Source organism: Somniosus microcephalus, chromosome 12, assembly GCF_052327205.1.
Source record: "Somniosus microcephalus isolate GS21.2 chromosome 12, FLI_Smic_1.0, whole genome shotgun sequence".
Taxonomy (NCBI): Eukaryota; Metazoa; Chordata; class Chondrichthyes; order Squaliformes; family Somniosidae; genus Somniosus; species Somniosus microcephalus.
The window spans coordinates 226,067,658-226,094,150 of NC_140998.1; the positions used below are offsets into that span (position 1 = coordinate 226,067,658).

The 26,493-nt window shown below is 48.3% G+C and overlaps 1 protein-coding gene and 1 pseudogene across 1 annotated transcript; one reads left to right on the forward strand and one right to left on the reverse strand.

The window, feature by feature from the left end:
• Nucleotides 1-26,493, reverse strand: part of LOC147110212 (uncharacterized) — a 151,610-nt pseudogene that overhangs the window by 47,360 nt on the left and 77,757 nt on the right.
• Nucleotides 578-18,612, forward strand: LOC147110213 (histone-lysine N-methyltransferase PRDM9-like; the record flags this gene model as incomplete). Its single annotated transcript, XM_086004155.1, has 5 exons — nt 578-593; nt 1,660-1,931; nt 9,086-9,153; nt 11,129-11,319; nt 17,093-18,612. Coding segments are annotated over 5 exons (1,272 nt in total), but the record flags the coding sequence as incomplete, so codon positions are not given.

Below are 26,493 nucleotides of genomic sequence, written 5' to 3' on the forward strand. Positions count from 1 at the left end.
TTACTGTCATATTCTGCATTTCAGAACCAAAAAGCCCCATCACAGATTGCATCCCAATCAGAAGAGGATAAAGCTGAAGTTTCCAGGGGCTTCACTGAGGACAATGCCTCAGCGATGGAAGAGACAGCTCCAGTTAAAAAGATCAAAAGAGAAACGAGCACCTTGCTTTGTGAAAATGAATCTTGTAGTGAATCCAATAAAGGTATTTGTCCTGGAATAAAGGATTTCAGTAAAGTATTACTATTTTGAATAATTTTTTTTTTTAATGAGGAAGAGATGCTCTATGTTGATAATGTGACCACTACCGTAGTCATTCAAATCAGATTAACACAATGTCTTGCATTATTATGTAAATGTCTACAGCATCTTCTGTGTAACCAGAAACAAACCTTACATGCAAGAATATTAAAATTAATTGGTTCAATTTTTCGTCATGATATTTTTGATTTATTCCACAGTTGTCTGCACTGGAAAGATCTTGGGGTCAGCAAATGAAACAACCAAAAAGACTGAAAGCAGAAGATACAGTTTCAGAAATAGAGAGAGAAAAGTTTATACGGAAGAAAGGGAACTTTGTGACGATGATTACCTGTGTATGTGCAAATTAACCTATCCATTTCCTCAGGGCAGGAATAATTTATTGGGCGTTTTGGTGTGATGACACATGGCCTTGGTAGGCCGGGGGATTGGTGGAGCAATACAGCATGTCAGAGTGGTGGGACAGGAGTGCAGGCCTGTGTTTGCCCACAAACAGGCACCGATTGTTCTTTTTCATTGAGGAAAAACAATCACAAATATGATCCCCAAACTATTGATAATAATTCTGGAATCTTGTAATAAAATAGAATAGGACTTTCAGTAATTATAAACTAATGGCCCCTGATTACAGGGAATAGCAGCCCCTTGTCTAAGATATTGAAGCATCCTATACCAGCCTGCAGCAGGACCTGGACAACATCCAGGCTTGGGCTGACAAGTGGCAGCTAACATTCAAACTTATGAACAGCAAACAATAACCATCTCCGAAGAATTGACGGTGCAGCCAGAATTAAGTTAGGAGTCAGCATGGTTTGGGAAGGGGTGTGGGAAGAAGATGATGGCCTAACTGAAAGGGCAAATTTGAGAAGTGACACTGTCCCCTAGTGTGATTTGCCTGATAGTTTAGAGGGACTTTTGTTACTGGATATGCAGGTTGAACTTCATTCAAAGAATGAGGAAGCTATAGGAGGTAATTCAGCCTCCTTGTGCAAAATTCCCTTGCTGCCCACTCCTAATCTTATCTGGTGCGGCACAGCCTGGAGATACTGTTGACAGTTTTTGCAATGCTGTTGTTAATTGTGGTCAGTACTCCCTTCTTGGAGTAAAGAACCGAACATGTCGCCCAGAACAAGCCCTTGTATACAACAGAGTGGGGGAAGATCTGACTGGCACTGGGTGTAATTTTCATAGAGGGAAGATGCCCCAAGTGTTTTCCCCAGCTGATAGATCATGGAAATATTGTACTTGTGTGTGGAGACTGAATTGCAATCAAACAATGAGGAAAATCAAATCTACGACAGATAATCTATCCTTTCTCAGTACTAGCACCTTTCACCTTCATGAACACTGAATAATGAATTGAGATCCTGATCCATCTTCAATTTTTATTTTATGTGTTAGTTTGTGAAGACTGCGAGACATTTTTTATTGAAGAATGCCCTGTGCATGGCCCTCCAGTGTTCATAAAGGACACGGTGGTGGAATTCAGTCAGCCAGACAGAGCACGTTTAACCCTTCCGGAGGGTCTCAGCATAGCGACTTCAAAAATTCGAAAAGCTGGTCTTGGTGTATGGAATGAAGGGCAGGTTATTCCCAAAGGCATTCACTTTGGACCCTATGAAGGAGTAGTATCAAATGAAGAAGCAGAGGCTGTCAGTGGGTATTCATGGGCGGTAAGTGACTACTGTCGTTATCAAGTTCCTTATTTTATAAAAAAGTTCAGAACTTATTGGAATTTATTTTCTATAAATTATCCAAGGTTCCCATTCCTGGTTGCTACTCAGTGAGTCCTACTGGTAAGTAGACAGCGAGTGAAGACAGAATTAATCTTTGCTGTGAGGCCTCTTGTGTTCACTTAGCCTGTCAGCACATGGAAATGTTCACAAATGAAGAACGGATTACTGGGTGTGTTTATTGTAGGGCTGGGAGCAGCCACGGAACTACCCGAACATGACTCACCACCATCAGGAAGCAAGAAAGCAAACATGCTCCTATCTGACTGAAACCCACCAAACACCACCACAGAGGAAACAATTGCAATTCACCCCACTGAGACCAAAGGTGTATCAAAATTCACAGCACCTTCCCCACAGCTGATAGTGTCAGTGCTGAGAGAAAAATCCTCTCACCCCACTGAGGCCATAGCAGACTCCCAACCATTTATAAAAACTCTGCCACCTGCCCCGCCCCCAGCTGAGGCAGCATGTTCACACTCTGAAACAAAATCCCTCACTAGAATTCCTCCCCACCCCCCTGCCAGCTGTGGCAATTATTGAACTCCGTGACCGCGAATTCTGAAGTTTCAGAACTGGCTAGTCAGGCTGGTTTTGCTGAGAAATGGTGGCTGCCTTGCTTTCGGTGGGTCCTGCGGTGGCTGCCAGTTTGCGAGGTCGGTAGTGCTGCCGTTGCCTGCGCATACCCCAGATAGTTAGATGAGACAATTCGTCACATCAATGGGCTGGATTTTCTCAATGGAGACAAGTTGGAGGCGGGACTGTTGCTTGTGTCAATGTCCCATCTCTACCCTCGTCTGACCAACCAGAAGTATTTTCCCCTGATTGACCTTGTTAAGCCCATCCTGCTGGCTCAGCAGGCCAATTAGGGAGGAAGTCACTGACAGAGCACGTCAACGTCAGACGTGCTATCTGTCAAGACTTCTTGAAAGAAAAAATATCAGCGTTTGACAGCTCTGTGAAGCTGTCAAACACTGACATTCTCTAGTTTGATGAGTACTTATGTCCAGGACTCATCAAACCTTTCAATTTGTGGATTTCACATGGCTGTTGGTTCGGAGGATCCAACAGCCAGTCTGTGAAATCGACAAGGAGGATGTCGGGTCTCCCGATCCAGAGAGGATGAGGATGAAGGCTGTAGGAAGAAAACAAGGTAAGTGACCATTTTTTTACACTTGTCACTCACCTTACATACTTACCACTCCACACTTGCACCCATCACTCACCTCTACATCTTACTTCCAGGTACCTCCGACCGCCGAAGACCTCCTCCATGTCACCTCCAACCCGGCGTGGTTCTCCGAGGTCGGGAAGCCTTCAGCTGTGAAGGTAAAATGGCACTAATCCTTTTTTCTGCCTGTTAACAGGCAGTTAAAAGTATTTAATGCCTTTCCCGCCTCCAGGAGACGGGACCTGAAGCAGCACATCTTCCCGCCTCCTGGCACTTCTGCTACTTTACTGGCCGTCCTGCCTCCATGCCTGCCTCCTCGGGGCTTGGAAAATCCAGCCCAATGAGTGTCGAATGCTGGTTTGACACAATATCTGCCATTTTTGACATGCTACTCCATTTTGCATCCTCTCCCTATCACAACCAGCTGACTATATGTTCAGCAGCAGGAAGGACCTCCCAGGTCTGCTATTTAAAGGTATCATCAACAACTTACAGCTGACTTGCTTTTTGATCTGTCCTGGCTCTGGCACAATTTGTGCGGCTGTTTGGAGCTTTCTACAGTTATTTAATGTTGTTGAGGTGACAGGGACCTTGCTACTCATTTAAAGGCTTCTGCTCACACCACTTGCTCCCAGTCATGGGGTCTCTACTTGCAGTCCCCCTCGTGCTCGAGTATGACGGAGATGGAGCGGAGGTCTTCCAAGAGCACTTCTTCTACCTGTGCTTAAGCCAGGAGCAGTGTATTAGGAGGCTCTGCTTCACCAAGGAGGCAGTCACAGAACTCTGCCACCTCCTGCAGCTGAACATGCAGTCTCAGAGCTCAGCGGCTCTCCCAGTGGCCCTGAAGTCACCGTGGCCCTAAATTTTTTCGCCAGTCTGGACCAGGAGACATAGCTAACATCTCCCAGTTTGCTGTCCATCGCTGCAACCAGGAAGTCACAAAGCTGTCTACTCCAGGAGAAGGGACTTCATTGTCTTCTCTCCAAACAGAGAGAAGTAGGAGGAGCGTGCATGTGGCTTTGCCAGGCTAGCGGGCTTCCTCATGGTGCAGTGCGGCATCGACTGCACACTTGTGGCTTTGCGGGCACCGCATACCAATCCTGAGATACTCCGTAACTGCAAGGGCTACAACTCACTTAATGTGCACTTGTGGGACCATGTCCAGCACATCATGATGGTGAATGCCCGGTATCGTGGCAGCAGCCATGATTCCTTCATCCTGCACCAGACCGCTTTGCCAGCAGTCTTTGAACCACCACGTCAAACCCGAGGGTGGCTGCTTAGGGACAAGGGCTATCCACTCTGCTCCTGGCTGATGAGTTCCCTCCACAACCATACCAATCATGGCCAACACTCATATAACGACAGCCATGCTGCCATGAGGAGTCTCATCGAGCAGACCATTGAGGTTCTCAAGCAACAGTTCCACTGCCTTGACCGCTCAGGAGGAGCCCTCCAGTACAGGCCGGAGCGGGTTTCCCATTTCGTGGTGGTCTGCTGCATGCTCCACAACTTGTCCACATGAGGGCACAGCCCATGCCACCACGGGTCCATCAAGCCTGTTCCATACAATTGCGATGCCTTGTGTATCACAATATATACACTCCATCCCACCCAAAACCATAAATTACCAAGGCTAATTTGGGAAAGAAAAATCTGGGAAATTCCTTTCCAACCTAACTAGGTGATCGAAACTAGTCCAGGAGATCACTCTGGTCCTGAATTCCCTGCAGTCCCTACCTTCTGTAAGAGGTGATCTCTGCCCCAGCCAGAAACAAGTCCAGCTCTCACTTGAAAGAATTCAGCGAGTCCGTGTCCACCACACGAGACGGCAGCCTGTTCCTGAGGTCCACTATTCTATGGGAAAAGAACCACCTCCTGACAGCTAACCTAGATCTAGCCTTATACAACTTAAATTTGTGACCCCTACTCCTTCCTAACCTATTTAATTGAAACAAACTATCAGCTGGAACACAATCATTCCCTTCACCCCTTCATTATCTTCTGAACCTCAATCAAATTCCCCTTAAGTCTACGCTTCCCTAAAGTGTAGAGTCCCAACTCTTTTAGCCTATCTTGATAACAAAGATGCTATCCTGATAAATAAGAGAGGAGGAGGAGGAGGAGGAGGAAGTGAGCAGGCAGGCAGCACATCCCCGATCCAGATGGGCTGTCCATGAGCACCTCAAGAGACTCTGGTTGCAGTGAGTGAAACCCCAGATCCCCGTTGCTCACCACTTCCCCATCTTACCATCCCTCTGTCACAGAACATCACAGCGTCCTCCTGGGCACAAAGCTGAAATGAGAGCCAGCACAAAACACACATTTCAAACATAATTTATAAATTTATCAAATTCAAATCAAAAGAACAAAGTCAACTAATCACCCTTGTGCATTCCCTTAGTGTCTGTCTTAAGTGTGCCTTTTCCTACTCTAGTGCTCCTACAAAGTGCTCCCCCAGTGGCTGCAGCAGCTGGTGGAAAGCTGCTGACTTTCAGTGGGGAGACTACAGATGGGCCTCGAGGACGACCTTGAGCAGCTCTGGCACTAGAAAGCCCGGCTATAGACTGTGCCACTTTGGTATGGGCGGCAGAAGTCTGGGCTGGCTGGTGCAAGCGCACTGGCAGGGTGGCAGTGGTGGGAGTACGAATGCTGTCTTCTTGCGAGAGGACAGCAGGTTCTTGCTCCACGGGGCCACTGCCACTCCCTCGGGATGGGGCCTCAGCACTATTAGCCACCTGTTGGAGCACAGATTGCTGGACTGCTGTGACAATCTGCAAGCACTTTTCCACACTCGTAAACCCAGCCACAATGGCATCAGTCTGAGCTTGCGTGGCAACAAGTTGAGACTGCAGGAGAGCAGTCTGCGCTTCCACTGCAGCAGTGAGACATTGGGTCGCTTCTGTTGTGCTACAATGGAAATGTGAGTTCGCCCATCACACCCAGCATCACGGTTGGGTCAACAAGTTATCTAATTGAGTTGCCTATTATTTCCACCCTGGAAATCATGGGCTCCAAACCCAACGCAAAAACCCATAATATTGGAGCCGGACTCCTCCATGCTGCTTGACACTTACCAGAGGCTCTCTGGCAGGCTTGCCATTACACCAAGCATTTCTGTGTGCATGCCCATCACCCTTCTTCTGAAGGCTACCCCATCGAGAATATCATCTGAGTCCTGTGCAGCAGAACTCGTGCATAATCTCATCCTGCGGGGAGCTGGCACCCGAGCTACACTTTCCCCCTGGCTTGGCTGCAGCCCACTCATGCCTGGTGATTCACCACGTGCAGATCCTGCCTCTATACTACCACCTAAAGTACGGGCAGTGCCATTTGCTGAGCTGGTGTCTGCGAGTGTCGGTTCCAGTGCCGCTGTGTCTTCTTCTCCTCCATCACTCTCCTCCTCCAGAACTTCAGAGACAGGCTGGGCTACTGACAGTGCTTGGGTATCTGAAAGGAGAAATGTACAAGGGTCGGGTTGTGTTGAAGTAGGAGGGAAATCCAGATATCCATCATACACCATCAGCAGCGTGCAAGTGAAAAGAGATTGTGGGATGAGGGATAGTGGGCTGTGAGAAGAAGGATTAGGTATAAGCATACCGTCATCATCAGCAATGTTTTTCACTTCCGCGCTCACCACGGACTCTGTCACTGCCCCAACAATTATTGCGAGCTCTACTTCCTTCAAGTCCATGAGGTTCTCAATTCTGACTTACCCTTCTTCTTACTTCTTAGGCGGAACCGAGGATGACTTGCTTCCACATTAAACATGAGTTCTCAGGTGACTGATGAGTCCAATGCAGGACCTACAGTCTCTGTCACAGGTGGGGCAGACGGTGTTTGCAGGGGCGGGTGGCTGGGGTGCTTGGGTTGACGTGCACTCCTTGTGCTGCCTGCGCTTGATTGCCGCTTCCTCCCGGCGAAGAGACTCTAGGTGTTCAGTGCCTTCCCGGATGCTTCTCCTCCATTTTGTGCGGTCTTGGGCCAGGGATTCCCAGGTGTTGGTGGGGACGTTGCACTTTTTCAAGGAAGCTTTGAGGGTGTCCTTGAAGCATTTCCTCTGCCCACCTGGGGCCCTCTTGCCGTGTCAGAGCTCCGAGTAGAGCGCTTGTTTTGGGAGTCTCGTATCGGGCATGTGGACGATGTGACTTGTCCATCGGAGCTGATTGAGCGTGGTCAAAGCTTCGAGGCTGGGAATGTTGGCCTGAGCGAGAACACTGACGTTGGTGCGCCTATCCTGCCAATGGATTTGCAGGATCTTGCGGAGGCAGCGTTGGTGGTACCTCTCCAGTGCTTTGAGGTGCCTGCTGTAAATGGTCCATGTCTCTGAGGCATACAGGAGGGCGGGTATCACTGCTGCTCTGTAGACCATGAGCTTGGTGCCGGGTTTGAGGTCCTGGTCTTCAAACACTCTCTTCCTGAGGCGACCGAAGGCTGCACTGGCACACTGAAGGCGGTGCTGGACTTCGTCATCGCCGTTTGCCCTTGTTGACAGAACTGCCACCCGATGACCCTTCGCCCATCTGCTGGTGCTCCCGGAGGTTGTGCGGCAAGTTGGCCTGCAAGAGAAAGGGAAGTGTCAGTGAGTGTGGTACAATATGTTTGGGTGATGTGCCTGCCATGGTTGAATAGCTGTCAGTTTGTGCAAGGTGTGAGATGTGGCTGTAAGTCTTGCAGCAGTGGTAAGTGTGTGAGGTATGAGTGGTGCTGGCTAGAGATTGTTGGTGGGGGTGTGGTGCATTGAACAGTGTGTGCGATTAATGGCACAGATGGTGGGATATGGTATTTGAAGATGCATTTACTCACCTTGACCAGTCGTGTGAGGTCACTAAACATTTTGCGGCACTGGATCCAACACTCATCATACTGATGGCTTCAGCAGTCTCCACCCACAGCCTTCTTGTGTCCGCGGGCCTCCTGCCCCCTGTTGGTAGAGGACCTGAGGATGTCATAGAACCTCCAGGATCAAGGCCTCCAGTGCCACATCAGAAAATCTCCTTGCCCTTTTTCTTGGCTATTGGGCCATGGTTTTCTCCACAATGACAATGAGGTGTTTGTGCAAAAAAGCACTTCCCCTGTATTAGAGCCTTGAACAAACTTTATTGGCCACTAGACTCCACCCAATATTGGCCCCTGAATCAGCACTAAGACAATCAGCAGCACATTTCAGCGCTACAATCATTATAATGAGCAGGCAGCATGAATTTTATGTGCTGCCTGCGCTACTTTGAACGGGCGTGGGCACATTGTGCTGCCCGCACCTGTTTTTGGGCCTTATCCAATTTCTAGACCTCTGTCTATTGATTCCCCGCTCCTGTTTTTGAGGAATAGAGCCTGTTGGTATTGGGTGACCTTGTAGCTGTTATCATTTTAATCCAATGGCTTTGTACTGGAGCCAAGGTCAACTAAGAATGAGCCTACATTCCAGTCCCTTGTACTTTGTTCATCTTCTGATTAATTTAGTCCTGCTGCTCTAATTCAGGTATTATCCTATTAAAGCAGTTCCAGGAGATTCCCAGAGCCTGCTGTCATTGTATTTATGGACAGAGGTGAGTCAGGCATCACCTCAACCAACTCTCATCATTCCTAGTTTCAGAATGTATTGAACAGTAGTGCTCTGACAATGCAGTAATTCAGGGACGTTTCCCGACTTTACAAAGCTTCCTGAAACTGTTCAGCACCATTATACTATTTTTCGAGCTCCTATGCTACATCATTTCAGTCCCAGCCATCATGCTGATCTGGGCACTCGGATGAAAAGGTATAATCACAGGACACAGGTAAGAGGAAGGTCAATTTTTACTCAAAGAATTGGGAGGCTATGTACTAGAATCTTGCAATACGTGTTAAGCCTAATATAAAGATAAAGTTGCTTTTAAAATTTTTATTAATTCAGTCTTTTTATCAAAACACCTTTCTGCAGATTAGCAAATCCAACAAGGATTTTGAATACATTGATGCGAAGGATGAATCTACATCAAATTGGATGAGGTGAGGGAAGACTGATACCATATAGTGAGGATCACAAGATAGTAACGGATGAAGAAGATCATTTGTCCCATTTCATTTGATCCGCCCAGAACAATATCCCACCCAACAGCCAGTCAGCCTCTCATTCTGGGTGGCTGTGGCCGAGAAAACGAGCCAAAATTCTCAATCAGCTCGAGGCGTTAAATTCAGCAGGAACTCCGGGAAACCCATATTTCTGGATCGCTGCACCTCCCCCACCCCCTGTCAGACACTCCCTCCTTGGAAATATTGGGGCCATTGGGGGAAAAATTCAGTTGTTTGCGCCTCCCGTTAGTGCCTTAAGAGGGCGCTAATGGGGCGCAAAGCAACTAGCGCCCGGGCACGACGATGTTTGCGCCGCTCGCTAAATTAAGCAGACATTTTGCGGCGGCGCTAAACACTACCGCCACGATCTCCTGCGCCGGCAGATAGTGACGTCAGTCGAGTGCGCAACGACCCTTTAGTGCCCCGGACCGGATATTGAGTGGCGCCCCCTGCTTTACCGCCTGCCGCTAGCAATGACAGGTTGAGGGGAGCGTTATGCTGTCAGAAAGGGACTAGGGGAGCGCTATTTAAAGGCGACCGCTTGCTGCCTTTTTTTGTCTGACATTTTTGCACCATGCATTCTGAGAGAGAGAGAGAGACTTCTGGAGAGATTCAACGCTGTGTGAAGGAGTTTTGAGTACTGAGCAGCACTTTGCAGGTTTATTTTGATTTGCCCTTCCTTGCTTCGCCAGCACTCTGAGGTAGCGCCTCGCTCCTCGGCCTTTGCGCCTTAAGACAGGTGTGAAGTGCCTGATTTAGCGCTCCAATCACCTCCAGGGGCGATGAAAGCCAAGTTTGCTGTCGGAGGCGATGATTAGCACCAGGCGCTAAACTTTGCTCGTGGCCAATAATGGCGCCCCAAACGGGGCGATACTGAATTTTTTCCCATTATCTTTCGTATCTACACTGAGGGCTAGATTTTCGGAGAGCCGTCAGGCGGGGTTTCAGGCATGTGGAGGGGGGGGGAAATCCCAAATTTGGGGGTCCTGACACCATCCCGCCCAATACCCAGCCCCACGTAAGTTTCAGGGGCGGCGGGTACTCGCCCCGCACTGGGACCCGCCGAAACCAGGCGGGAAGGGATTAGTGCCAATTAACTGCCTATTAACAGGTAGTTAACAGGCATTTTTTAGCCTAATCCCTATTTTGAGGGGTTTCGTGTGGGTTTCCTGATGGCTCCAAATCACGCCAGGTTAGTGAGGCGGGCCGTCGGGTTGAAGTAGTTGGAGGGGTCGCGATATCGGCGCTCAGGTAAGTGATGGGTGCATGAGTGCAAAGGTAAGTGTGTTTGGTGTGTCTAAAGTGTGTAAAGAACTTTTACCTGTACTTATCTTAACAGCCTTTCTTCCTGTAGCCGTCGGGAGCCCATCACTCAGCCGGAACTGAAAGCTGAACGGCTGCGATCTGTCAAAAGTGACAGTCTTCAGCTTTGAGTGCCGGTGACAGTTCTAACTGAGTCTGCGTAGAAGGACTCCACTTAGAACTCAGAGTGTCAGTGTTTCACAGCTTCAAACAGCTGTAAAACACTGATATTTCATCTGTCAAGAACTCCTGACAGATGAAATTTCAGTCTGTTACGTCACCTGTTGCCGGGTGGCCCTTAATTGGCCTGCTGAGCCCGCTGGGCGGGCTCAACAAGGTCAATCAAGGGAAAATTGCGTCGATTGGCCGGACGTCGAAGTAGGCGGGTCAAAAACCCGAAAGGGGAAGTCCCGCCTTCTTCCCGACAGGTTCGGCAAAATCTACCCTTGAGTGTCCTCTCCTGACAGTATGTTTGAATTTGAAATTTGTCCATGGCTGGGGACATGTTCTCTCATTCTAACTCACTATACTAATATGCTTTACATTCTGTATTCATTTCACAATTTTAACTTATTTTTGGCCACTTAAATATTTGTATGTTATGTTCCAGGTTTGTTAACTGTGCCAGAAAGGAGGAGGAGCAGAACCTTGTAGCCTTTCAGCACTGCGGCAAAATTTATTACAGGACCTGCAAGCCTGTTCCTCCTCGGTGCGAGCTGCTGGTCTGGTATGGTGATGAATATGCCAAGGAACTCGGTATCAAATGGACCACAATGTTGGTGGCAAAACAAGAACCAAAATGTAAGGATTCTGACCAAAATTGGGAACTGTAGCCAAAGTATCATTTGTTTTCTGTTACAGTCTCAAAGGTGTTTGATAAAGTGCGACGTAATAGACTTGTTAGCAAAATTGAAGCCCATGGGACCAAAGGGGGAATGTTAGCGTTGATTCAAAATTGGCCATGAGACAGAAAGCAAAGAGTAGTGCTGAATGGTTGTTTATGAGACTGGAGGGAAGTATACAGTGGTATCCCCCAGGGGTCAGTATTAAGACCCCTGCTCTTTATGATCTGGACTTTGACAATTGGGGGCATAATTTCAATGTTTGCAGATGGCACAAAGCTTGGAAACATAGTAAACAGTGAAAAGGATAGTAGAAGTTTTCAGGAAGATGTAGATAGACTAATGAAATGGGAAGTCACATTGCAGATGAAATTTAATGCAGAACAGTGTGAAGTGATGCATTTTGGAAGGAAAACTGAGGAGAGGCAACAGACACCTTGGGATTCACATACTCAAATCTTTGAAGGTGGCAGGGCATATTGTTAAGTCTATTAACTATTAATAAATCATTTGGGACCCTAGGCTTTATCAATAGCGGCATGGAGTACCAACGCAAGGAAATTATGGTAAACCTTTATAAATCACTGTTTAGGCCTCAGCTAGCGTATTGTGCCCAAATCTGTGCACTGCACTTTAGAAGGAATGTCAAAGCCTTAGAGAAGTTGCAAAGGAGATTTACCAGAATCATACCAGGGATGGGAGGCTTCAGTTATCTCATAGTAAAGGATCCTCTGGGAAAGAGTGATCATAATATGATAGAATATCACATTGGGCTTGAGAGTGAAATACTTATGTCTGAACTAGTGTCTTAAACTTAAATAAAGTCAATTACATAGGTATGAGTGGTGTGTTGGCTATGGTAGATTGGAAAATTAGATTAGAAGATCTGATGGTAGATAAACAGTGGCAAACATTTAAAAACATATTCCAATATTCTCAGTGAAGAATTAAAAACTCCTGTTGAAAACTGATCCATCCTTGGCTAACTGAAGAAGTTAAGGATAGTATTGGATTAAAAGAGGCTTATAATGTTACAAAGAATAGTAATAAGCTTTAGGGACCATCAAAGAATGACTAAAACATTGATAAAAAGGGACAAAATAGAATAGGAGAGTAAAGTAGCAAGAAATATAAGAACAGATTGTAAGAGTATCTACAAGTATGTAGAACGGAAGAGAGTAGCAAAATAAGCATTGATCCCTTAGGAGCTGAGACAGGAGAAATTATAATGGGGAATAAGGAAATGGCAGAGACCTTAAACAAATATTTTGTATCTGATTTCACAGTAGAAGACACAAAAACATACCAAAAATAGTGGGGCACCAAGGGGCAAATGAAAGGAAGGGAAATGATTAAGAACAGTAGAGAAAAAGTACTTGAGAAAATAATGGGACTGAAAGCCAACACATCCCCTGGACCCCTACATCCTCGGGTTCTACAAGAGATAACTGCAGAGATAGTGGGTGCATTGGTTGTGATTTTCCACAATTCCCTAGATTCTAGAACAGTCCCAGCGGATTGGAAGGTAGCAAATGTAACACCGCTATTCAAGAAAGGAGGGAGAGAGAAAACATCGAACTACCGTCCAATTAGCTTGACATCAATTGTCGAGGAAATGCTGGAATCCATTATTAAGGAAGTGGTAACAGGGCATTTAGAAAATCGTAATATCATTAGGCAGAGTCAACATGGTTTTATGAAAGAGAAATCATGTTTAACAAATTTATTAGAGTTTTTTGAGGATGTAACTCGCAGGGTAGATTGTAAATTTGGATTTCCAAAAGGCATTCGATAAGGTGCCACATAAAAGGTTGTTATGCAAGATAAGGGCTCATGCGGTTGAGGGTAATTTATCAGCATGGATAGAGGATTGGTTGACGGACAGAAAACAGAGAGTAGGGATAAACGCATCATTTTCGGGTTGGCGGGCTGTAACTAGTGGGGTGCCGCAAGGATCAGTACTTGGGCCTCAGTTATTCACAATTTATATTAATAACTTAGATGAAGGGACCGAGTGTAATGTATCCAGGTTTGCTGACGTTACAAAACTAGGTGGGAAAGTGAGCTGTGAGGAGGGCACAAAGAGCCTGTAAAGGGGTATAGACAGGTTAAGTGAGTGGGCAATAAGGTGGCAGATGGAGTATAATGTGAGGAAATCTGAGGTTATTCAGTTTGGTAGGAAGAATAGAAAAACAGAATATATTTTAAATGGTGAGAAACTATTAAATGTTGGTGTTCAGAAAGATTTAGGTGTCCTCATACAGGAAGCACAGAGTTAGCAAGCAGGTACAGCAAGCCATTAGGATGGCAAATGGCAAGACGGTCTTTATTGCAAGGGGGCTGTAGGACAAGATTAAGGAAGTCTTGCTACAATTGTGCAGGGCTTTGGTGAGACCACACCTGGAGTACTGTGCACAGTTTTGGTCACCTTATCTGAGGAAGGATATACTTGCCTTAGAGGCGGTGCAACAAAGGTTCACTGGATTGATTCCTGGGATGAGCGGGTTATCCTATGAGGAGAGATTGAGTAGATTGAGCCCATACACTGGAGTTTAGAAGAATGAGGGGTGATCTCATTGAAACATATAAGATTCTGAGGGGGATTGTAGGGTAGACTGAGAGGCTGTTTCCCCTGGCTGGACAGTCGAGAACTCGGGGGCAGAGTCTCAGGATAAGGGGTCGGCCATTTAAGACTGAGATGAGGAGGAATTTCTTCACTCAGGGAGTTGTGAACCTTTAGAATTCTCTGCCCCAAAGGGCTATGGATGCTGAGTCATTGAGTATATTCAATGCTGAGATAGATAGAGTTTTGGAATCTAGGGGAATCAAGGGATATGGAGATCGGGCGGGAAAGTGGAGTTGAGGTCGAAGATCAGTCATGATCTTATTGAATGGTGGAGAAGGCTCGAGGGGCTGTATGGCCGACTCCTGCTCCTAATTCTTATTGTTCTTATATAATATAACATAAAAACAGAAAATGCTGGCAATGCTCAGCAGGTCAGACAGCATCTGTGGAGAGAGAAACAGAGTTAACGTTTCAGGTCGATGACCCTTCGTCAGAACTCTTATGATCTTATGTTATGTATAGAGACTAAAGAAGCTGGGGTTGTTCTCCTTATAATACTCCTGTGAAGTGCCTTGGGACGTTTTACTACGTTAAAGGTGCTATATAAATATAAGTTGTTGTTGTTATTTATAAAGATACAGTGAGTTCCATTGCACTGTTGGGGCCTCTGCAACTTCCCCTGCTCTTTTATTCAACACTTGCTGTTTAATTTTCTGTCCTGTTTTAAGAAAACTGATTTTCACACTGGTTTATAAAAGTTATTGAAAGAGTATTGATATCTACCTTGTTCCTTGGAGGATTTCAAAGACTGAATGTATGAACCTTGAAATCTTTGGTAGTATTCTTTAAAGGATGTGTTTATTTGCAACACCTAAAGCTCTGATTGGTTCCCTTGGATCACAAGTCCTGATTGCCGATTGGTCCCCTTGGCGGACAAGACACACCCAGCAGTTTCTCTGGAATGTGTAATTCGATCCTCCACGCCGACGTAATCAGTTACTTTGCAAAGTGTAATTCGAGCCATTCTGACTGCGAACTCCAGACAGAACAGAGCTCACTTGGAACAGACAGGGCTCACCCTCGCGGGTTAAGACCATCTCCCACCCCCCACCAAACTTCCTGACCTCCTCCCCACCCCACCCAACTTCCTGACCCCGTCACCCCGCCCAACTTCCTGACCTCCTCCCCACCCCACCCAACTTCCTGACCCCCTCCCCACCCCGCCCAACTTCCTGACCTCCTCCCCACCCCACCCAACTTCCTGACCCCCTCCCCACCCCATCCAACTTCCTGACCTCCTCCTCACCCCGCCCAACTTCCTGACCCCCTCCCCACCCCGCCCAACTTCCTGACCCCCTCCCCACCCCACCCAACTTCCTGACCCCCTCCCCACCCCACCAACTTCCTGACCTCCTCCCCACCCACCCAACTTCCTGACCCCCTCCCCTCCCCACCCAACTTCCTGACCTCCTCCCCACCCCACCCAACTTCCTGACCTCCTCCCCACCCCACCCAACTTCCTGAACCCCTCCCCACCCCACCCAACTTCCTGACCTCCTCCCCACCCCACTCAACTTCCTGACCTCATCCCCACCCCACCCAACTTGCTGACCTCCTCCCCACCTCACCCAACTTCCTGAACCCCTCCCCACCCCGCCCAACTTCCTGACCCCCTCCCCTGCCCACCCAACTTCCTGACCCCCTCCCCGCCCCACCCAACTTCCTGACCTTCACCCCTCCCTCTCATCTCTCTCCCCTCCCTCTATCTCTCCCCCCTCCCTCGCTCTCTCCCCCCCTCCCTCTCTCTCTCCCCCCTCCCTCTCTCTCCTCCCCCCTCCCTCTCTCTCTCCCCCCTCCAACCTCCGCTTTCTTTCAGCCTCCCCCCTCTCTCTATGCCTGCTCCCTCTCTCTGCTCCCTCTCTGCCTTTCTCTCTGCCCGAATCTCTCTCCCTCTCTCTCCACCCCACACTCTCTGCCCCACTCTCTCTCTCTCTCTCTCTCCCACTCTCTCTCTCTCTCCCGCACTCTCTCTCTCTCCCACTCTCTCTCTCTCTCTCTCCCACTCTCTCTCTCTCTCCCCACCTCTCTCTCTCTCTGTCCCACTCTCTCTCTCTCTCTCTCTCTGTCCCACTCTCTCTCTCTCTCTCTCTCTCTGCCCCACTTTCTCTCTCTCTCTCTCTCTGCCCCACTCTCTCTCTCTCTCTCTGCCCCACTCTCTCTCTCTCTCTCCCACACTCTCTCTCTCTCTGCCCCACACTCTCTCTCTCTCTGCCCCACTCTCTCTCTCTCTCTCTCCCCCACTCTCTCTCTCTCTGCCCACTCTCTCTCTCTCTCTGTCCCACTCTCTCTCTCTCTCTCTCTCTCTGCCCCACTCTCTCTCTCTCTCTCTCTCTCTGCCCACTCTCTCTCTCTCTCTGCCCCACTCTCTCTCTCTCTCTCTGCCCCACTCTCTCTCTCTCTCTCTCTCCCCCACTCTCTCTCTCTCTGCCCACTCTCTCTCTCTCTCTGTCCCACTCTCTCTCTCTCTCTCTCTCTCTGCCCACTCTCTCTCTCTCTCTCTGCCCCACTCTCTCTCTCTCTCTCTGCCCACTCTCTCTCTCTCTCTCTCTGCCCCACTCTCTCTCTCTCTGTCCCACTCTCTCTCTCTCTGCCTCACTCTCTCTCTCTGCCCCACTCTCTCTCTCTCTCTGCCCCACTCTCTCTCTCTCTCTGGGACTGGGGTGTGGGGTCTGGGACTGGGGGCAGGGCTGTTACTGTGGACTGGGGGTGGGGCTGTTACTGTGGACTGCGGCGGGGCTGTGACTGTGGACTGGGGGCGGGGCTGTGACTGGACTGGGGGCGGGGCTGTTACTGTGGACTGGGGGCGGGGCTGTGGCAGGACTGGGGGTGGGGCTGTGACTGGACTGGGGGCGGGGCTGTTACTGTGGACTGGGGGCGGGGCTGTGTCTGGGGGCTGTGAGCGGGGCTGGGACTGCCCTTTAAATCTCCACACACTATTGATGATTCCCCCCTCACCACTTCATTCACTGGAGGAGGCTCTAAATTCACTATAATAACATCTAAAGAGCCCTGCGTTTACACTGAAATAACCACAAATTGTACTACCAAAAGATACTTCTAGATGATTCATTGCACTGACAATTTCTCTTTCTTCCTTCTCCAACAGGGCAACAAGTGCACCGAGATGAGTGCCATCCTTGCCCACATTGCAATGTTGCTTTTACCACTGCAGATTTTCTTCAGAAACACATCAGAAGACATCCAGAATCCAGTGGACAAATTTCAGCAGGGCAATCTCCTCCTTCCAGCATAAAGTATCTTGCACAACGCAAAAATGGGCACAGGAGAGAATGTATAAAATCAGGAGATTTTCACCTAGACCAGCAGATCCACACAGGAGAGAGGCCACATAAATGTAGTGAATGTGGAAAGAGTTTCACACGGGCAGGGCACCTCCATAATCACCAGCGGATCCACACAGGAGAGAGGCCGTATAAATGTGCTGAATGTGGAAAGAGTTTCACAGAGTCAGGGACCCTCCATAGACACCAGCGGATCCACACAGGAGAGAGGCCGTATAAATGTGCTGAATGTGGAAAGAGTTTCACAGAGTCAGGGACCCTCCATACACACCAGCGGATCCACACAGGAGAGAGGCCGTATAAATGTGCTGAATGTGGAGAGAGTTTCACACAGACAGGGCACCTCCATGGACACCAGCGGATCCACACAGGAGAGAGGCCGTATAAATGTACTGAATGTGGAGAGAGTTTTGTTTACATCTATCAGTTGAAAGCTCACACGTGCTTTGAAACCTGCCGTCATTGTGGGGAATTCTTCAAGGATTCAACAGCTTTCAAAATTCACCTGAGAAAATGTTCCGAAACATAATGAAGAGAACGGTAACCAATTTATAATTTGACTAAGTTTAAATATTTCTTTCTATTTGAATGACCTTCAATAACCACTAGTTATCTCAAATATTACTCATATTTATAATTCTTACCTTTCACTCTTTATGATAATATTTGTGTGTGGATTAAGATGGAATATAAGGGTAAATTCCACAATTCCTCGCTCCCAGTGAGGATTGGAGATTTGGGGCTCTGTTGCTGTAGCCTAATGTCTGACCCACTCGCTCTGAAATTGTATCTTCTGACTGGGATTTCAAAATGTTCCCTCTGATATAAACTGCAGCATCTGCAGAATGTGTTTAATCTCCGTGAGTCTTTGTCCCACCGAGTTGTCACAGCCCCTTTATTCTGATGGTGAGAGATCGCTGGGATCGATGCTGTCTTTATGCAGTCTGGTTAAATCTGTGTTGGTAAAGGTGCCGATCACAAAATATACTGTGTTAATAAATATAGTGACTGAAAAATTGTTGCCCATGAGATTTCGTGAACAGATGTTCAGTAAAATGTTGTTATTGTAGTTTTCAAAGTTTAAGAAAGTGTCGGCAAGAGTTTAAGCAGAAGCTGAATTTGAAAATTGTAAAGTTGTTTGAAATGTGTAATTTATTTGACACAGGCTCGACAGGCCGAAATGTGTTTTAATTTGTATTATTGTGTATTGTATTTAAAATATTTACATGCAAACTGGTTGCTCTCTGTCTACATTGTCCAAGTAAAATCTATGTTGGTGTACAGAGTTATTCAAACATTATTAAACAAGCAAATTGTGATCTGATTCATTGTCATTGAGCAGTTTATTTAATGCTAATATATTTTAGCCTCTAGCCAGTTATAGATAGCGGTCGAGGGCACAAAATTGTGAAAGATCAATTGTTTTACAAATAGCTCCTGGGCTGGCAGCTCCCGAGGGAGCTCCTTGGCCATCCGTTGCCATCCTTTGCTCTTTCTCCCCCAGTCTCCTCTCTTCTGCTGTTTAAGTTCCCCTGGCTCTAATAGTGGGTGCAACAAAAACACATGATCTGGTCATTATCACATTGCTGTTTGTGGGAGCTTGCTGTGCACAAATTGGCTGCTGCGTTTCCCACATTACAACAGTGACTCCACTTCCAAAAGTACTTCATTGGCTGAAAAGCGCTTTGAGACGTCCGGTGGACGTGAAAGGCGCTATATAAATGCAAGTCTTTCTTTTTATTCTGAAAATGACTGAATTGCCTCTGATCCGAGGGGAGTCAGGCGGAACGTTTGTTGGCGGGGTGAGGTGCGCCGGCCGGTGGGTTTAGCGCGGGGACGCGGGGCCGGAAGGAAGATGGCGGCGCCCATGTGAGGGGGAAAAGTAGCTTCTTGTTGTTTAAAAGAGGAAGAAAACCGGGTTTAAAAAACCCGCCGGAGCCGCGGAGAAAGAGCCACCCTGGGAGTGGGCACCCGCTAGCCGCCGATAAGGCCCCGGAGTTGGGGTAAGTGGGGCCGGAGAGGCGCCGGGAGCGGGAATGAGTGGGCGGGCTGGGCCCTGGAGACTAGGCCCAGGTCCCCCTCCTCTCCCCTCCCCCAGCCTCAGGCCCAGGACCCACATTCAGCCCAGTTCAACCTGAGCAGCACTTTCACATTCCACTCAAACTTCTCATTCACTTCAACCTCTTACACTTAGTCACACTTAAAAACATTAGCTCATTTTAACCCCTCTTTAATTTTATTGTAATCTATTTGATTTAAAAAAACATGATCTTAATTTCTTAAATATAAATTTATTTTCTATTTTTTTAAATCTAACCTTATTCAAAGAAAGAAAGACTTGCATTTATATAGCGCTTATCCCTCAACCAACATCACTAGAAAACAGATTATCTGGTCATCATCACATTGCTGTTTGTGGGAGCTTGCTGTGTACAAATTGGCTGCCGCGTTTCCTACATTACAACAGTGACCACACTTCAAAATACTTCATTGGCGTAAAGCACTTTGGGATGTCTGGTGGTAGTGAAAGGTGCTATATAAATGCAAGTCTTTCTTTTAAATGTACTGGGTCCAGTCCGTGTGGTGAAGGTGCTCCCACAGTGCTGTTAGGGAGGGAGTTCCAGGATTTTGACCCAGCGACGATGGAGGATCGGCCGATGTATCTCCAAGTCAGGATGGTGTGTGACTTCGAGGGGAACTTGGAGGTGATGGTGTTCCAATGCACCTGCTACCCTTGTCCTTCTGGGCGGTAGGAACCGGGTCCCGGAGCAGAGACGCACCCAGGGCCCAGTGCAGGAGTGTCCTGCAGGATCCCTGCAGGAGTGTCCAGGGACTGACCAGGGATGGGACGCTATTGTTCCATAGACAAGAAAGAGATTCGCATTTATATAGCGCCTTTCACATCCTCGGGACATCCCAAAGCTCTTCACAGCCAATGATGTACTTTTTGAAGTGTGGTCACTGTTGTAATGTAGACAACACAGCAGCCAGTTTGCGCACAGCAAGCTCCCACAAACAGCGATGTGATGGGAACACCACCACCTCCAAGTTTCCCTCCAAGTCACACACCATCCTGACTTGGAGATATATCGCTGTTCCTTCATCGTCGCTGGGTCAAAATCCTGGAACTCCCTCCCTAACAGCACTGTAGGAGTACCTTCACCACACGGACTGCAGCGGTTCAAGAAGGCGGCTCACCACCACCTTCTCAAGGGGCAACTAGGGATGGGCAATAAATGCCGGCCTTAACAGCGACGCTCACATCCCATAAATCCATGAATAGATTAAAAATAAGATCAGACCATCTGTTTTTAGTGATTATTGGTTGAGTGATAAATATTAACCCAGGACACCTGGGATAACTTCCCCTGCTCTTGTTCCAATAGAGGCTGCAGAGTCTTTTACGTCCACCTGAGGGCAGACGGGGCCTCAGTTTAACGTCTCATCCGAAAGACGGCAGCTCCGACAGTGCGGCACTCCCTCAGTACTGCCGCTGCAACAGTGCAGCGCTCCCTCAGTACTGCCCCTCCGACAGTGCAGCGCTCCCCCAGTACTGCCCCTCCGACAGTGCGGCGCTCCCTCAGTACTGCCCCTCTGACAGTGCAGCACTCCCTCAGTACTGCCCCTCCGACAGTGCCGCACTCCCTCAGTACTGCCCCTCCGACAGTGCAGCGCTCCCTCAGTACTGCCCCTCCGGCAGTGCGGCGCTCCCTCAGTGCTGCCTTCCGACAGTGCAGCGCTCCCCCAGTACTGCCCCTCCGACAGTGCAGCGCTCCCTCAGTACTGCCCCTCCGACAGTGCGGTGCTCCCTCAGTACTGCCGCTGCAACAGTGCAGCGCTCCCTCAGTACTGCCCCTCCGACAGTGCAGCGCTCCCCCAGTACTGCCCCTCCGACAGTGCGGCGCTCCCTCAGTACTGCCCCTCTGACAGTGCAGCACTCCCTCAGTACTGACCCTCCGACAGTGCCGCACTCCCTCAGTACTGCCCCTCCGACAGTGCAGCGCTCCCTCAGTACTGCCCCTCCGGCAGTGCGGCGCTCCCTCAGTGCTGCCTTCCGACAGTGCAGCGCTCCCCCAGTACTGCCCCTCCGACAGTGCGGCGCTCCCTCAGTACTGCCCCTCCGACAGTGCCGCACTCCCTCAGTACTGCCCCTCCGACAGTGCGGCGCTCCCTCAGCACTGCCCCTCCGACAGTGCGGCGCTCCCTCAGTACTGCCCCTCCGACAGTGCGCCGCTCCCTCAGTACTGCCCCTCCGACAGTGCGGCGCTCCCTCAGTACTGCCCCTCCGACAGTGCGGCGCTCCCTCATTATTGCGCTGGGAGTGTCGGCCTGGATTATGTACTGAAGTTTGTGGAGTGAGACTCGAATTTTTCCTGCCTCAGCCTCTAAGTGAGCAACGTTTACTTTTGCTACTCTCTTCCTTCCTACATACTTGTCGATGCTCTTACAATCTGTTTTTATATTTCTTGCTACTTTACTCTCATATTCTATTTTCTCCCTTTTTATCAATTTTTGGTCATCTTTTGCTGGTTTCTAAAGCTCTCCCGATCCTCAGACATTCTACTATTCTGCACAAGATTATAAGCCTCTTCTTTTAATGTAATAATCTCCTTAACATCTTTAGTTGGCCACGGATGGACCACTTTTCCTGTGGCATGTTTAATTCTCCATGGAATGTATATTCGTTGAGAATATACCTCGAACTCCCTCGCTAACGGCACTGGGAGTACCTTCACCACACGGACTGCAGCGGTTCAAGAAGGCCCACCACCACCTTCTCAAGGGGCAACTCGGGATGGGCAATAAATGCTGGCCTTGGCAGCGACGCCCACATCCCATGAATGAATAAATAATACATTAAAATGGTGGGTTGGCAATGTGTCAGCCAGTGGCTCAGTAAGTAGCACCCTCGCCTCTGAGTCAGAAGGTTGTGGGAAGTCCCACTCCAGAGACTTGAGCACAAAAATCTAGGCGGACACTCCAGTGCAGTGACAGGATCGGACAAAGTCAACATGGATTTACAAAGGGTAAATCGTGTTTGAATAATTTACTGGAATTTGTTGAGGATGTAACTGGTAGAATAGATAAGGGAGCTGTGGGTCAGTGATCAGTGTGGGACGGGGTTGATTCGGAGGAAAGCAGAGTAACAGCAGCCTGGGCAGACGGCAGGAAGGAACAAGATAAACGGGGTGTTCGAAGGGAGGAAGTGATTACCTTCTCAGCGTAAAACGAGAGACACCAGCAGAGGGAGATAGAGAGAGGTGTGACTGAGTACAGTGAGTGATACAGAGAGACACCAGCAGAGGGAGATAGTGAGAGGTGTGACTGAGTACAGTGAGTGATACAGAGAGACACCAACAGAGGGAGAGGCCATAAAAGATAACCAAAACCCGCTAGACGCCATAATAACAGAAAAAGAACTTCTTGAAAAACTCAAGGACCTGCGACCAGGAAAAGCTTGCGGGACAGACGGCATACTAAACGAGATGATTAAACACGCAGACGACAAACTGAAACTGGCTATCCTAAAACTCTTCAACTTGGTTCTGAGTGTCGGTTATTTCCCTGACATCTGGAACAAAGGACTCATAACACCCATATACAAAAGTGGGGACAAAATCGACCCAAACAACTATCGAGGCATCTGTGTAAACAGTAACCTGGGGAAGGTATTCTGTAGCATCATAAACAAAAGACTTATAAACTTCCTTGAAGAGCACAATGTCTTGAGTAAAAGCCAAATTGGATTCCTGCCAAACTATAGAACATCCGATCATATCTTCACCCTACAGACCCTAATTGACAAACACGTTCACCATAACAAAAGCAAAATCTACGCATGCTTTGTAGATTTCCAGAAGGCTTTCGACTCCATCTGGCATGACGGCTTATTCCTGAAACTTATCGAAAGCGGGGTAGGAGGGAAAACACATGATGTAATTAAATCAATGTATACAAACAATAAATGTGCAGTTAAAATTGGAGACAAACAAACAAAATACTTCCCACAGGGGCGGGGGGTGACGCAGGGCTCGCCAATCTCACCGACACTCTTTAATATTTACATTAATGGATTGGCAAAACTACTTGAACAATCTACAGCACCCGGCCTCACCCTATATGAATCCAAGGTTAAATTCCTCCTCTATGCCGACGACCTGGTTCTGCTGTCACCAACTAAGGAGGGGCTACAGCAGAACCTGGACCTGCTGGAGTCATACTGCCAGACTTGGGCCCTGACAATAAATCCCCAAAAAACCAAAGTCCTTGTGTTCCAGCAAAGGTCCAAACAACATGGACCCACAATAAATTTCACAGTAGGAACAACCAAAATTGAACAAACCACTCACTACACATACTTGGGCTTAAAAATCAGTTCTACGGGGAACTTCAAACTGGCTGTGAATGAACTGAAAGAGAAAGCAAGAAGGGCTTTCTATGCCATCAAAAAATCAATCCAAATAGAAATCCCAATTAGCATTTGGCTCAAAATTTTCAAATCAGTAATTGAACCAATTGCACTCTATGGCAGTGAGGTCTGGGGACCACTAACACAACAAGATTTTGCAAAATGGGACAAACACCCAATTGAGATCCTACATGCGGAATTCTGTAAAAGTATCCTCCGGACTCAAAGGAAAACAGTAAACAACGCATGCAGGGCGGAACTAGGCCAATACCCATTAATAATCACTATCCAAAAAAGAGCCACCAAATTTTGGAATCACCTACAAATGAGCAACCCCCAATGCTATCACTACGACGCCCAGAAATGCCAAGAGCTGACCATAAAGAAGAATACCCTCAGTCAACTAGTCCTGGGACTCAGTGAAGTAACTAATAACAATACTAACAATAACCAGTCCCAGGACAGTGACAGGGTAACACAAAGAATTCGACCCAACACAATCGTCGCTAAGCAAAAGGAAAAATATCTGTCATATTGGGCAGAAACAACAAAAACCCAAAGCAAACTCAATTGCTACTTGGCCCTAAACAGACAATACAACATAGCTGATTACCTGACCATGGTAAAGGATAACAAACTGAGAAGAACCTTGACAAGGTACAGACTTAGCGAACATAGCCTAGCGATCGAAAAAGGCAGACACAGGCAGACCAGGCTGCCAAGAGAAGACAGGATATGCCCTCACTGCAGTCAGGGAGTAGTTGAGACAGAGATGCACTTCCTCACAGCCTGTGGAAAATATCAGGGCATCAGAGAGAATTTCTACCAAAAATTCTCACAAATATGCCCTGAATTCAGAAATCTGACTGACAACCAAAAACTCCCATTCCTACTGGGGGAGGAGAGAAGCTGTGTAACACTGGCGGCACACTATTTTACAGCTTGCCATGAACAGAGGGACAACCAGTAAACTAAGACAAGAGTATATATAAACAAGGCGAATGTATATTTATAAACTCAGGGATATACCTGTTTATACACTGTATGAATGGAACCGCGTTTATGTGTTCAACCATAAATGTATTTTGATGCTTTGGCAACACAAGATGTACCTTATCATGCCAATAAAGTGATTTGTATTGTATTGTATAGTGAGAGGTGTGACTGAGTACAGTGATGCAGAGAGACACCAACAGAGGGAGATAGTGAGCGTGTCTGAGAGAGCCAGACAGAGTGAATACACACGCTGAAGATGGGCTGCTGAATTTTTAGTGTTTTTAGTGTTTAAAGTGGGGAAAAAAAGGTTCATTTCAAGTTTAAAAAGGTTTTAAAGTTAAATTTAGTTCTAGTTAAGTTAGTTTAGTTTTGTTTAGTTAAGTTTAAGTTTAGTTTAGTCTAGATTAAGTAAGGAAGGAAAAGACCGCAAAAGAGACCACCAAAGGAAAAAAAAACCCAGAGGAAATTAGAAAAAAAAAGCCAAAGCAATAAAGAAATAAGGGAAGAAATGTACAAACCAAAGAACAGCGGCCGCACGGGGCCACAGCAGCAGCAGAAGCGAGGTGACTCGGCCGCATCGGGAACCGAGGTGAGGTGACTCGACGAAGGCCGCACGGAGACGCAGCGGCAGCCGGAGCGAGGTGACTCGGGGAGGCCGCTTCGGGAAACGAGGCGAGGCGAATCGGGGAGGCCGCACGGAGACGCAGCGGCAGCCGGAGCGAGGTGACTCGGGGAGCCCGAGCGGCGAAAGAGACACGGCCCGATCGGCGGCCGCAGTCCAGCACCCGAGCGACGGCCGCAGTCCAGCACCCGAGCGACGGCCGCAGTCCAGCACCCGAGCGACGGCCGCAGTCCAGCACCCGAGCGACGGCCGCAGTCCAGCACCCGAGCGACGGCCGCAGTCCAGCACCCGAGCGACGGCCGCAGTCCAGCACCCGAGCGACGGCCGCAGTCCAGCACCCGAGCGACGGCCGCAGTCCAGCACCCGAACGGCGAACGAGGCACAGCCCGAGCGGCGGCTGGGATAGAAAGCCCGGAAAAGGCCCGAGGAGCCAGGCCCAGAGACATCGGAGGAGAAGGGGAGCAACCAGAAGGCTCCCAGAAGCAATCCAAGACTGTGAGTACAGGGCCCAGGGAGGGAGACTGAAGCCAGGGAAAGGCCCGAGGAGCCAGGCCGAGACAGAGGCCCAGAGACCTCTGAGGGGGAGGGGAACAGCCCGAAGGCACCGGGAAACAGCAGCTCACAGATTCAGACCTGAGAAGGGTGAACTCAGGAGCCGAGGCTCAGGGACCACGGGGTCGGAGAGGGGGACCGGGAAAGTTCGCGAACTGGGAGAGGGAAACACCAAACCCGGGGCCCCAGAAAAGCTTATTCTAAGATCAACAATACTTTACCAAAAATGAGCGAATCAGAAGATCCACAACAGCCCCGCTTCCAGATTCCCCCCAACACCGCAAAAAAAGCTATAAAAGCGATCAAGCATGATCAGATGAGAGAAAAACCAGAAACTCTTTTTGCTGACTGTTACAACAATGGGACAAAAAGTAACCTCATTTTCTACTCACATCAGCCAGCGGCTTGGATCACAGCAATAAAATCACACTATACCAATGTTAAGCTAGAAAATACCGCAAATGCGTCCATAATGAAAATTAACACACCAGGAGACAGTTCAACCACGACGGTCAACGCGTACAATACCGGAACAATATTAGTGCAAGGCAACCTCGACAGATTTGCAACGACCTTCAGGACACTGAAAAGATTAACTAAGGGGGGAAGGAACAGCCCCAGAGTGG